This window comes from Lithobates pipiens, unplaced genomic scaffold (assembly GCF_037356315.1).
Source record: "Lithobates pipiens isolate NorthernLeopardFrog02 unplaced genomic scaffold, aLitPip1_a1.2 Scaffold_8, whole genome shotgun sequence".
In the NCBI taxonomy this organism is placed as follows: domain Eukaryota; kingdom Metazoa; phylum Chordata; class Amphibia; order Anura; family Ranidae; genus Lithobates; species Lithobates pipiens.
Genome location: NW_027507903.1, coordinates 99,392,147 through 99,406,786, shown reverse-complemented (window position 1 = coordinate 99,406,786; position 14,640 = coordinate 99,392,147). Strand labels below are relative to the sequence as shown.

The window sequence follows — 14,640 nt, the reverse complement described above, 5'->3', positions numbered from 1 at the left end:
TAACATTTTTTAAAACCAGAATTTAGTGTCATTAATATGTTGTCTATTATAGAAATATTATAACTGTATGAAGGAAGAGTCACAGGTATATTAGGGACCACAGAGTGAAAATTCCTCTCTAAACCGTGGAACTCAAGATACCTGTCAGGTATGCAATATATATTAATATAAAATTCTCCCATTTGACTTAACTATAACATGAAATGTTTTATGGGACTCCAGCTTAAATTTTACATTAATTTCAGATGAGAAGATACTGCATGTCTAAAAGTAGCCAAGCAAGTAGAGGAATTTGCCTAATCAGGGTGGAACATATCAGAGGGATGTGGCTTAAGGCAGGGACCATATCAGAAGCCAACTGCTTTAAAGTGGATGTAAACCTTAGATATTAAATATGAAAAAAATATATCCCTCTATAGTGTGTACTTGTCTCAATTAAGAGCACTAAGTATCACTTTTGTCTGCTGCTTTGATCCTCTGCTATCAGCATGAAACTTTTCTGACAACTTTTCCTAACACCAAGAGAAAAAGGATGACAGGGGAGGGACCCTCAGCTTTCTGCCCCCTTTTTTCTGAACTCTCAAACAAACTTAACAACTCTAAGAACTTTGAACGGATGTAGAGAAGATAGGGCAGCAGATCGACAGGTACAACTTATGTAGGATGATTTGTTTCATCTCTGTGTATCACCTGTGGCCTATCACTTCACTGAGTATATGTAAGGGTTTACAACCACATAAACTAAACTTTATGGAAGTGTGGCTTTGTTTTTTTCATTTTTGCCATTAATAATGAGCAGGATATGATTTTAAATCCAGCACCCAGCAATGAGAGACTGGAGAAACACATCCGGGACTTGGAGCAGTGCACTTCTTTTTTTCTTTGTGTTTAGCATAAATGTAAAGAAATTAGATAAAATATCAACTATTCAGAATACCATGCCTAAAGTAAGGCCAGCCATAAACAGAGCAATTTTATTTCCTGAAGCCACGGGTTGCAGGAAAAAAAATGCTCAATCCCCCCATCAACACAGACAGTGTTGACATGGAAATCCTTCCCATGGAGCTATTGTGTTGTCCCAGCGAGGGGGCAGGGGAAGCTGTCTCCACTGGGAGAGCACAGTGATTATTGCTGGTGGCTAACAGCCACTAGCAATATTCACTTGTGAAATCTGGCAGGCTGGTTGTACTCAAGTTGATCAATGAATCAACTTGGGTACGTTTAGCCTGCTCATACATGGTTCAAATCTCGGCTGTTCCTGCTGAACTGGACAAAATTTGAACCATCTATGGCTGGCTTAAGGAGAAAAGTGATGCCTCTTCAGATCATCAACAATACAAAAATTGCAGAGTGGGACCGGTGATGTCTAATTTCATTGTTCAATCTTTTTCAAACACATTTTAAATGTATTATTATCATTACAGGTACTTATATAGTGCCGAAAACCATGCTTCACTGTTGCCTGCAGACACTCATTTTTGTACTGCTCTCCAGCCCTTTGCTGAACATGGTGCCTCCTGCTACAGCCAAATATATAAAATTTTGACTCATCGGTCCAGAACACCATTTTTTGGCACTCCAGTTGCTATGTTTTCTTGCAAAGTTGAGTCACTTAGCCTTGTTTCCACTTCAAAGGTATGGCTTATTGACTGAAATTCTTTCCTGAAGACCACTTTTGGCCAGGCTTCTCCCGATAGTAGATGGGTGTACCTGGTTTCTTCCAGTTCTGTGATGATGGTACTGCTAGACAGCTTCTGACATTGAAGGGAAGAGGGCATGATGTATCTTTAATCTACTGCATCAAGTTTCCTTGGCTGACCATTGTAGTTATGGCCCTCAGCGTTGCCTGATCAATGGTGTCCTGAGAAAAACAGACAGATACTTATTTATCATGCCATACCATCAGGAAGGCGTATGATTGGAACCATTTTTTTTCTGCTGTGGGATAACAACCCCTAACATAGAGCCATTGTTAATAAAGTGATTCTGCACCTAAAAAAAATATTAAAAGCCAACACCTACTAATATTGCAGCTGCTGACTTTTAATAAAATCACACTTACCTGTCCCAGGGTCCAGCGATGTCGGCGGCAGATGACGAGCGATCGCTCGTCTCGCTGCTGCCACCGCCGCCATCCTCTGTCAGGGAATTGGGAAGTGAAGCATGGCGGCTTCACTGCCCAGTTCCCTACTGCGCATGCGCGAGTCGCGCTTCGTGTCTCTTCAGATCCCCCGCTGTGTCCTGGGAACTGGGGGGGCGGGGCGTCTGTGCGGGTCTGCGGCGGTCTGCCCGGAAGTGGGTGCAGATACCTGGATTATCCAGGTAACTGCACTCCCCTCCCCCCTGAAAGGTGCCGATTGTGGCACCGGAGGGGGGGGGATCAGATTAGCGGAACTTCCCCTTTAGGGTGAAGAACCGCTTTAAGAACTATCTTCAGTGTAAAGAAAAACAAGGAGTCCTGGAGGCGATGGTTTGGCCCTCACAGAGCCCTGACCTCAACATCATAAAGTCTGCCTAGGATTACACGAAGAGACAGAATAATTTGAGACATACATCCACAGAAGATCTGTGGTTAGTTCTTCAAAATGTTTTGAGCAGTATACCTGTCGAATTCCTTCAAAAACTGTGTGCACAAGCACTGTGTGTGCCTAGAAGAATTGATGCTGTTTTAAAGCCAAAGGGTAGTCACACCAAATATTGATTTGATTTACATTTTTCTTCTGGTTGCTTACTTTGTATTTTGTAAATTGATAGAAATAAACAAATATAATATATTCTTTTGGATACATTCTTCCGTTATGGCATATCTTCACACCTGCCTAAAACTTTTGCTCAGTACTGTAGATCCATTGTTAATAGAAATGAGGTTGGGTATGCTCAAAACCCATGTTTGGTCAACAGCAAAGCAAGCACTTATAGGTGTTTGTTACATCTGACAATGATCACAGTACTCCCTGACAATGTTTTTATTTGCTTTTCTCTCCAGAAAGTCAGTGCCTCATTTGTTCAGGAAGTATCCTGGGTCAACTTGTACTTCCTTGATTGGACATTCTAACTAACCTATAATTTTTTTTTTATTATTACATGCTTTTTTTGAATTAGTCAGCAATAGCAGCTCCTATGTCTTTCATGGCAGGTGCACTTAAAAAAACATTATGTTTGATTTGAAATTGCCCCCCACCCTTAACGCTTAAGTGACCAAGCTGAAGTTAGAAGCTGATTGGTTACTATGTAGAGCTGCACCAGATTCTTTGTGCACCAGTTTTAGTAAATACCCTCCTATGTGAACAATCTAATGTGAATCATTGCAGTATTGTTTAATACTAACCACAACCAGTGGGCAATTTTCAAACAACTGACCTAATGTTGTGTTTTTAGATTGGGAGAGTAAACTGGAGTAAAGTATAGAAATGTGAGGAGAGCATAAAATCCATTAGCAGAAGCCTCATTCTTGTGGTGACACTTTGATTATAAAAGACTAAAGTCAGTTTAAAGATATTGGTCAGCCTGTGTTTGCATGATCTTACAGCTGGATGGTTTGGTTTTAATAGGCACGGGCATAGACTTTTATGCTGCTGTTGAATAAATATGCATGTCTATGCACTGAGCAGTCAATCCCAGTAATATTCTTGGCTTAAAATGATTGTCTATGATATCCTAAAAAAGCCAATAAATTATTCCCCTAAAAGCAATCAATCAAGTTGTTAGCTCTAATTTAAAAGTACTGATGGACATAGACATTCCCTCGCATCTGTCCATAATGTATATAAGCTATATGGGTAACATAAAGTCATAAGAGAGATACAAGGGATACCAATGCTGACCTTTTCTTTGAAAAACATCTAGTTGCCTGGCTGTTATACTAACTCAAAGCTTTCAAGTCACTGACTCTTAAAGAATATGCAAATCAGGATAGTCAGAGTAAGGTTGGCCATAGAGGAATCGAAAACTGAACCTTCTGTCAATCGAAAAATGAAAATGATGCATACGATTGTGCCATCATTTGTTTCATTTTTCTAAACAAAATTCAGCATGTTGGATCAAGTCTTTCGATTGCTTTCAATTACAGCATGAAAATTGCATGTCACAGCTGGCAATCTAATGATGCGAAAAACTAACAGCCAAGAATTTTCGTTCAGTTTTCGAATCGTGTATGGTCTGCTTATGGTTTGAACTTTTTGTTTGCACAGTTGTTCTGGGTTAGTGACAGAAAGCACCAAAAGCAGCATATCAGCTAGCATTATCGGATAGGGGGAGTTAGCAATGAAAGCCTTCTTGTTTATTTCCATTAAGCCCCTCCCTTCCATATTGATAAAGTTGCACGGATGTTGAATTCAGTATTGTATTGTTTTTAAATTTTCATAGTCTTCCTGAAAACTAGATAGTTTGGGAAATCTCACACTTTTATATATGCATTTTGTTTCTTATGTACACACTTGTTTTATCTTTCTCATCCCTTCAAAATTAGTATTTAACATTAAAGTGGCTAATACACAACTGGATTATATTCAATAACAGCATATTTCTACCAGTTCAGAAGGTGAATATTTCAGTATTGATAGCTTTGCTATATAAAACATAACTGAAAAACATGATGGCTGACTGGTAACAGGTGCAGTCCAGGCCACATTTTTATAGCTCACTGCTATTGTTTCTCGAAGCTGTTGTCAGAGATGCCTGTTCAGTGCATAAACACACAAAACTGAGCTAAAATGTGTAGCCAGGCAAATTGAGCATACATGTGTATGGTGTGATCATTTTAAAGAGCTCAATGGTCTGATATTGTATCTGGAATCTAATGTCTATGCAAAATTTTAGGTACATATAAGTCTAAAAAGACTGCTTTCCTGAGTCCACCCTGACCTTACTGCTAGTTCTCACTTAGTAGTGGTCACCGGTGACTCTCTGATTTCTTTGATATGGAATTTAGCAACATCCAAAATTATGTCTGTACTGATTAACACAAATGCTTGGATACTTTTTATTATTCGTTAAACAATCTCACATCATTAATAACTAAAGTATTTGCAAAGCTGTATTTTATTGTATTATTTCATCATTTACGTTTCGCATCATGGCTTGATTCCAACTGTCATATTGATTAGTAGCTACTAAGCTGACAAATGTTTGGTATATCTTACCTAAACAATCCATCAACACACGTACCCATCCAGCCAGAAAAAAAAATCAGCAAAAAAATGTGATCAAAAATATATTTCTGTATTTCATAGCAGTAAACATATTATACACAGCCACAGCTTTAAAAATCCTATATGCATTTGCAATAAATAAATATAAATACATTTAAAGTATATGAATGCAAATTTACAAGGGATAGGCAAATCAAATGCAGACACAAATACATATAAAAAAAAAACAATGATATACTTAAAATAGAATGTTAAAAATAGAATTTGAATCGTAAAATAACTTGTATATTTTCAGTGTTTGATTTAATACAGATTAACAACATGGTGTACTTACTCATGACACCATAGACACGTGATTTTAAAATGTGCAATGTAGTAGTGTAACTAGGTAATCTGTAACTTGAAATCAGTCCAACACTATACCAAAAGTGTATAAGTTCTGACATTATATACCTAAATAAAAACAATAGATATAAGCACATCTATTTTATTTTTGTCATTTTTATTCACTTTCTTTATTGTTTAATTATATTATAGTATCCTACCACATCTTTTAGGTAGATGGTAAAAATGTCCTTGATCTGAGGGGCAAATGGTGTCTGTAAAACCTTTACTTTTTAACAGAGGATTCCAATATAATCAGCACTGTAGTGCAAACAAATCCTAAAAGGAGGGGAGATAGCGTGAATTTAAATTCCAAAGGGGTTCCTGTGCTGGTTTCCTAGTGCACCAGTCAGTAATGTGTTTGTGGGAATTCAGTCTTTTTGTCTCTAAGAGGGGAGAAAAAAGCTAAATCTACATCGGTGGCCCAGTCTAGGTTTGCCATTCTTTAGGATTTCTATTGATGTGAATGAAGTGGCCTGGGCCCTTTATTTGATCTACTGAATTGCATAAAGTGACAGAATTCTAATATATTTGTTTAATGCTCTTCAATAGGGATTCACTTTCTAACTTGCAAATAAATTCCAAGTCTTCTAACGTCCTCTCTTCTTCTCTTAGCACAGGGACATATTTCATATAACATTGCTACTGATTAGAGCAGAATTTAAAAAGGGTTTGCAAACCAACAGTAAGAAATAAAGAAACAGATGTGAAGTTAGTGTGAATTCCTAAAGTAAGATCTGAGCCTATTGTAAGGGCACTGCAGGAGGTCCAGAGGGTCTATTTTCTGTGCTGTAATTGAAACATATTAATTAGGTAATTTGTTGATAGTTGGGTGAAAACAAATAATGGTCTCAGGAAGAAAAGGCTGACATTTGGTATACTCACTTTATTTTTATGTATGTTTTGCTGCCTGCTCGATTTAACATGTTTTGCTACGGTGACAAACTGGCTTGAACATAAAATATATATATATATATATATATATATATATATATATATATATATATATATATATATATATATATATATATATATATATATATATATATTCAGTTATATAAAATAACTGTATGAACAGTGAATATATGGTCACACATTAGAGTAAAATGATTTTCTAAATGCATGTAGGTAGGTGCTTGTATGACTATGATGTGTTGTGTGTGTGGTTGTGTTTATATATACAGTATACTGTGTAATATATATATATATATATATATATATATATATATATATATATATATATATATATATATATATATAGTAACCTAACCTACCCCCTATCCCCATCAACCTCCTGACAATATATTTTAAACTAGTTTATTTTTTTTAGCCATTTCTAACTGTGTTTGTTGACTTTGAACTTGAGCCATTAATTGGGATTAAGTAAAACAAAGCTGTTGATTCATTCAGTCATCAACCAGCTTACTCTTTGATAAGCTTGAAATGAAAGAATTTTAAAAGCGAACAACAGCGTCTTTACTTTTTTTTTCATACATTTTCACTTTCAATTAACTGGTCTTAACATGTGCTGAAAATTGCCTTTACTGAAAAATGTATGCTAGATGTCAAGGCAAAGTGAACTTGATGCAGCGCACTTTTCTGTTTTAGGAAGACGTTACTCTTTTGAAAGTGGTACACACTGGATATGTTTGAGTTGTGTATTCGGATTGTCCAGTTATATATTTTTTTATTTACATATTTTCTACAGCCACTTGTTGTGGAACAGATTTCTGAAAAGATCTATTTTATTTTTTTAATTTATGTAAATCATTTTATTACAACAGCAGCTCATTTTATGCAGTGCTCCCTCAAATATAAAGATAGACAGTTATCTGTTGCCATTGCAAATTCTCTATAATCCTCCATGTTATAAATATTTTTTTTAATTCACTAAAGGAGATTGATATCCTTGCATCCTGAGTTTCACCACCCTCACTCATTTGATAATGTGCATCCATTATAATAAGTATTATATACCCAATTTTCCTGTATGAGTTTAAATCTGAAGGCTTACATTTAAAATAATAACGATGATGATAATGAATTTAAATACAAGTTTGTTTTCATTTACAAATCATATCAGTGAACGGAAAGGAGTTACCCCCGCTTTTTTTTTTTTGAAAGTCCATAAAGGTCAATAAATAAGACAATAAATATATATATATATTTATATATATATATACATATGTATATACATACATATATATATATATATATATATATATATATATATATATATAAATATGTGTGTGTGTGTGTGTGTGTGTGTGTATGTATCTGTGTGACACACATTTGTTTTATAAACATTTATTATATAAAAAGTCTGTCCTAAAACGCTATCTCTATAATTTGTACCTGAACTCAAACATTTATGTTTTTTTTTTACCGGGCTATGTTTTAAAAAGTTGTATAACATCTATGTTTCTTCTCTGCTCTTGCATCATTTCAACAGGCACTTCTAAGAGGCTAGCATACAATCAATTTTAAATTGTTGGTACTTTTTTTTTTTTTTTTTTTTTTATGACAGATGCTTTCTGTTTTATTCAATTTATAAAAATATACTGACAGGTCTCTGTTTATTTTCAGTGAAAAAACATAAGCAAATAAATCACCTATTATATTTGTTTGACTGTACATTATCTTTAAATATTAAAATAATATGATAGCACCAATGATGTATATGTATACATATATATATATATATATATATATATATATATATATATATATATATATACATTTTATATAAAAAAATAAATATAAAAAAATTAGCAACTGAAAAAAAGGAAAAGAAAGACACAAGATCATACAGAATTAACATTTTAATGAGAAAATATTATTTGGACGACTAGGTTCATAATTTAACGCAGACACATATTTTTTTCTTGTAGTCTGACATACACACATGCTGTGAATAATAACATCAAAATATGCAAATGTCATGCCTTCTGTACAACATGGAAATAGTGTGACCATTTTTTCACAGTTTAGATGACAGTAGGACTATTTGTAATTAAATTAAATTCACCAAAGAGCAACAGTGTTTTTTTTGGGATTTGTAAACCTTAGCAAATTGCCTCAGTGAAAACTAGATTGCGTCAGTTCAAAGTGCATTATACACAATTTATATTCATTCTTATTCACATATTACATTTACATTCCCCTCCTTACTGCACATTCTGGAAGGTCCTTTAAAAATATTAGTCAAATTGTTTATCCAACTTGACAGCGCATTTTGTGATCCCCCCATTTAAAAGAATCAAATAAATAGATATGTATTTTAAATCCAGTGATGTGTACTGATTATCCAGTGCCTTTCAAATAATACTATTGGCAGCCAATAAGTATAGCTTTTTCTTTAGTTCACAAATTTAATATTTACATTAGGGCAGTATTTTTGTAAACAGCATATTTGTTTAATAATACTTTGATTATGTTCAGTTATTTTATACAACTGCATTATATTTTACGTGCGCATTTCCAAATCTAATGACTTCTATTATGCTGTCACAAAGTTGTCGTACAATTTCCAACATAGCTTAACACCTTTATGAGTGTAGAGATTAAGCTGCAAGTACAAGCAAAGTAAAAAAAAAAACTTTGCACATTCTGCATAAGAGCATATTCTATAGTAAATAGGGCTGATGGCAAAGTAAAGTATTTTTCTTTCAAACTTTAAGGAAACTATAACCAAATGCAATCCCTGGATGATACTAAATGTCTTTATATTTTTTTTTTCGTTTAATGTGCTGTTGAAACTCGCTATCTGAAAATGCCTGCCCTTTATTTTTTAAAAGTTGTTTGAAAAAAGATGTCCAAACGTATTTAAAATAAAAGCTTTGCTATGCAGAAAAATGGATTCAAGTGTATGAGGATGTACTGTATACATGATAAAAATCCACACTGGATAAACAACTGAACAGTTAACATGAAATAATAAACTCATCTTGAAATGACAGTTTCTTTCATTTACGAGATAATTAGTTAAGTAAACTGAGTTATTTTTTTTTATTTTTTTTTTTTAGTCCAATAGGTCAGTGTACAGCCACAGAAAGCAGAGCAATAGAAGGGTTAGTGAGAGTTTCACTAGGGGTGGCTGGGCTGCTTTGGCTGGTTGCTGTTTGAGGAGATGTTGGACTCAGGGATGGAGAAGAGTTCGACAGAATAGCTGGAATATGAGTTGGGAGTGCTGGAAGCCCAGGCACAGCTGCAGGAGTGGGCTTAATAGGTACTGGGATAGCAGGTAAAGTTTGTCCTCCATGGCAAAGTGGCTTGATTGGCACCCCATATGCACTCACACTATAATCACTGTTGCCCATTGATATAGGGGTGGTAGTGTCTATCATACTGGAGCTGTACATGTGAGGCCAACCTGTGCCAATGGAACTGCCGACTGTAGTCAATTGGTTATGAAGTGGATATGCAGCTGACATTGGCTGCATTGTAGAAAATGCAAGTCCACCTGGCATTTTGTACTCTCTTGCAATTATATTTTCAATGGCAAAAGGATGTTTGAAACTAGATGTTTGAGAGACTCCAAGGTTGTAAGTTGACATCTGTGGCAAGTGTGTACCCGAGGCAGCCAGAGCACTTAGTCTAAGCTTTGCTTGCTGTTGCAGGTACTGTGCTGCATCTGATGGTTTAGTAGGGGCCAGGTGGTCCGATTTCATCACTTTGAACCTCTTTCTACGTCTCAGGAAACTACCATTTTCAAACATATCACCACAGCTGGGATGAAGTGCCCAAAAACTGCCTTTACCAGGCTGATCAGGTCTCCTTGGTATCTTGATGAAACAGTCATTGAAAGATAAATTATGTCTCAGAGAGTTCTGCCATCTTTGGGTATTCTCTCTGTAATAAGGAAATCTATCCATGATGAATTTGTAGATCTCACTGAGGGGTAGCATCTTTTCTTGAGAGCTCTGAATTGCCATTGCTGTAAGCGAGATATATGAGTAAGGGGGCTTCTGGTCACTGTATGTATTTCTCCCTGGTCGAGGCATTGTCACTATACTCAGAGGCAACCTGCATGTAGAAAGGGAAAGGTGTTAAAGTTAGCTACTCTAAAACAGGATAAACAAATCTCAACTCAAGTTTAAAAAAAAAAAAAAAATTAGCTAGATTCAACATAATTTTGTATGTAATACATCTACATATGCTATACATTGTCAATAAACTCATTGGCTAACTATTTGTAGAAAGGAAAGGGTGTTAAAGTTAGCTACTCTAAAACAGGATAAACAGGCGTCTAACTTAAGTTGTATACATGCTTTAAAATAGTTTATTTAATAAACTACACAACAGAAAAAAAAAAAAACAAGTCGAGCATAAAATGCAAGTCATACCTTAAACTTTTCACAAGTTGGTACTCTGCATTTGTAACACGGTCAGAGAGTTTTTCAATATGGTGCAGAGAAAGAAATTCTGAAGCCTTCTGATGCTGCAGGTCTTAATTCAATCCGTTGCCAGACTGGTCCCTTCTTGGATAAACTCCGATCTTGTCTTTAGCATTAGAAATAAGCTTCTTTTCTGAACAGCAGTTGAATGGGAGCAGGAGAAAGTAGTTCTCCTTCACTGGGTGGGAGATAAGCTAAGTAGTTGTGTCCATGTCCTTCCTCAAACCATCTGATAGTTTTATGTGGTGACATGAACAGAAAAGACCCCTGTAGAGGCGCTTCATTAATGTGCCACTTCTTTGCTATCATATGACAATCGCCTTGGGAGGAGGAGGGAGGGAGCAGAGAAGAGGGAGAGTAGAGAGGAGGGGGCGTGGGGGAAAGAAAGGCATAATCTGGTTTCATTTACACCTATTTACATGGACACCTTGGGCCAATAGAAATAATTTCCATTTGAAGACAAGGCAAGGGGTGAAAAGGCTCAGCAACCGGAATTGAAGTGTGATGGCACCCAGTAACAGTGTGTGTGAAGGTATGCACCAACCTTCCTGTGTGCATTGCAGGGAGCTTAGTCTGCAATTCACACTTACAAATGGAGCTACTGAGCAGTGGGATGTTTGACATGGAAATTGCTTGGCTGTGGTATTCTGTTTGTTCTATATTGTTATCTGATTTGTATTGTTAGCTAACTTAAGGCAGCGCTTTTACTTTTAACAGGAGGGGGAGGTCACTTTTCTTAAGCTAGGCAAAAAATAATGCACTATGTTTTACGCTGTTATACTATCTAGGTGAAATTAGTTTAATGTTAGAATAAACACTGTAGTGTAAGTGCAACTTCAGATTCTGTTTTTATAGCCATAGTTGCTTCCGGTTCAAGTAACATAATTGTGTCACATGTATGTACTTCTTCTCTTTGTTTTGATAGTGCATGTGAATACATACATATATTATGATAGATAGATAGATAGATAGATAGATAGATAGATAGATAGATAGATAGATAGATAGATAGATAGATCTTGTTGCATATCAACTGTATATGCCCGCAAACATTATACTGCCTATTTATTTTTCAACTTTACATATGTATATTTTAAAACATGTACAATGGAAAGCAAAGCATTATTATTTATTATAAAAGTGCATTTTGCAAAAATAAAGATTTTTGAATACATTGTATATAAGTGTATTATTTTGCTTAAACACTTTTAGATTGTAATGGAATTCATGTTAATAGAAATATACTCAGATTTGTTTAATGTCTTCCAATCAACAAGTCTATGATTCCCATATAAAAGGGCTTGCTTAGCAAAACATGTATTTCATTATTATATGAATCAGTATTTTCAACAGTAAATGATGTTATATGGCTATCAATATAATGTGTACTATATTATGGTTAGTGTTTCTTTTTTTAACAGTTTCACTACAATGTTGACTTGAAGCAATTTATAATGCAGACAAATCTTGTATACCCAAGCCAAGAGCTGCTGGTCAGCAGGGAGAGTATATGCAATGTGTTAGTAACACAAGCTAACAAGTCACAAATAGACATCAAAGGATTAATATAGAAAAAAGGTATGCAATGAACGGTATAAGAGCAATTCATTAGATTCTAATGCAGTCCTATTCTAAATCTCCTGGGATGGCACTGATAATCTCCAGTCATTCAGGCACATAATAACCTTGTAGTCTATACTTAAACAGCCGATAAACAGCCAGATGTTAAAGCTTTAAGATGCATCTTTATCACTTCACCTCAACCATTCTATTTGTAAGAACGTATTTCCTAAACAGAGAAACATGTCCTGGTTGAAAAATAACTATAGCAACAAAGAAATATTATTGATCCATATAGGGGATAAAACTTCACAAAGTTAACCTTACCTGAAACATAATGTGAATGTGAGCTACCTATAATGCAATTGTAATTGTCCTTGTCTCTTTGCAGTTTTAGCCTCAAATAACCCTCCCTTTTCATTACAGTACGATACTCTGAGTCTTCTGCTTCACAGGGAACGAGCAGGTGATTATCATGGTATTAATCATCTGAATCTCGCATTTCCTGTTGTTCCTGCTATAAGTTGTCAGTAGGTTTATGGATCTCCCTCAGGTACAGTTCCTATCTTTTTCTCCAAAGCCAAAAAAAAATCATAGGATATGTGTATATATATATATATATATATTATATATATATATATATATATATATATATATATATATATATATATATATATACATATACATATATATATATCCACATATCCTATGATTTTTTTTATATATATATATGTATATATATTTATATTATTTATATATATATTTACTTATTTATATTTTTAAATTGAAAAAACACCCAAAGCATCATATTTGTTAACTAACTAAACATAATGCATTCAACAAACACACAAACATGTCTATGTGGGGCATTTGAAGTCAGTACACATATAAATATAAAACATATAAAACGTCTCTTAAAAACTCAAAATATATAATATGTTTTTAATATAAACACATAACACATATACAATAGCAGTAGCGACTAAAGTCTTACAAGACTGCATATACGCATGTTTGGTTTAATAGATTTTGTCATCTCTGTAAAGATTACTTTTTGTATTTCTATTACTTAAAAAATGATTTTAATTATTAATAATCTTTTAAAAAAAATCATACTTTGTTAGTTTTTGCATAGATTGTTAATTGTTAATAGGAACATATTTTGACGGTGAAAACAAATAAACCTAACATCATGATTATTAAGTGTAAAATACTAAGTTTCATATTTGTAGTTCTTCAATCTTTAAACAATTGAATTAGCTGTATACATTCTTAAAGAATACAACATGTTTATGCTTCATCATAATTAAGGAAAAAACTTTAAAAAGTATCTTTTTACAACTGATAGCTTACAGTTTTACGTTTTATAGTTTGTGCGCATTTAGTGGAGATAGTGCATGTTCAGAACCCAATATTATTCTCATTTATTAATATTTTACCAGACATATTACTGTTAATTTTTCTATAAATGTTTATTATGTTTTACAAAAACCAACATGTGACTATTTACTAGAAATAAAAATGATTAATAATTTGGTGTCTGTTTATCATTACTTCTTTTTTTTTAACAATGCATTTTTATGTGTTTATAATGTACATTGTTTATCATTACTTCTAATGCCAGTTCAAACTAAGGATGTTTTCTTTAATATTTTGACAGTCAATTCTATATAGCAGTTCACCTATGTGGCTTAATAGTTTATTGCTCCCAGTATGTTAACTGGGTGTAAATTACCTTTCAAATGAGGTATCTTTAACCCCAGAGGGCTTTGTACATTTAGATGTAGATGAACAAAAGATGTGTTGGGACAAGCAAAAACATTATTGACAGTTTTCCTTGCTGGTCAGTAAATCACCAAATCGTTACTTAAACACGATGAATTTAGGAGATTAAACAATTTCATTAATATTGAAATAGCTTTTGTGATTCAGATTAGTCACTTGAAATGCAGAATCACGTTTCTCAATATTAACAGAAGCACTTGAGCACTAGCATAATATGACCTCCTAAATTCAGGTAAAAGAAAATAATTCATTTGCAGAAATCCTGACCTGTATGCTTCCCAATATTTCTTCCCTGCATTACTAATAGTGTACCCTACAAGGGCCCTGATATTTTGTTTTAAAACAGAAAAGGGTTAAAAAGTTTT

General features: G+C 34.2%; 1 protein-coding gene across 1 annotated transcript; it reads right to left on the bottom strand.

Moving 5' to 3' along the window:
- Positions 1–8,341: 8,341 nt before the first annotated feature.
- On the bottom strand, positions 8,342–11,248 carry FOXB1 (forkhead box B1). Its single transcript, XM_077473877.1, has 2 exons — positions 10,880–11,248; positions 8,342–10,559 (listed from the first exon to the last, which is right to left on the bottom strand). Exon 2 carries the CDS (start codon positions 10,535–10,537, stop codon positions 9,569–9,571), a length of 969 nt encoding a protein of 322 aa, XP_077330003.1. The 5' UTR covers positions 10,538–10,559; positions 10,880–11,248; the 3' UTR covers positions 8,342–9,568.
- Positions 11,249–14,640: the final 3,392 nt, after the last annotated feature.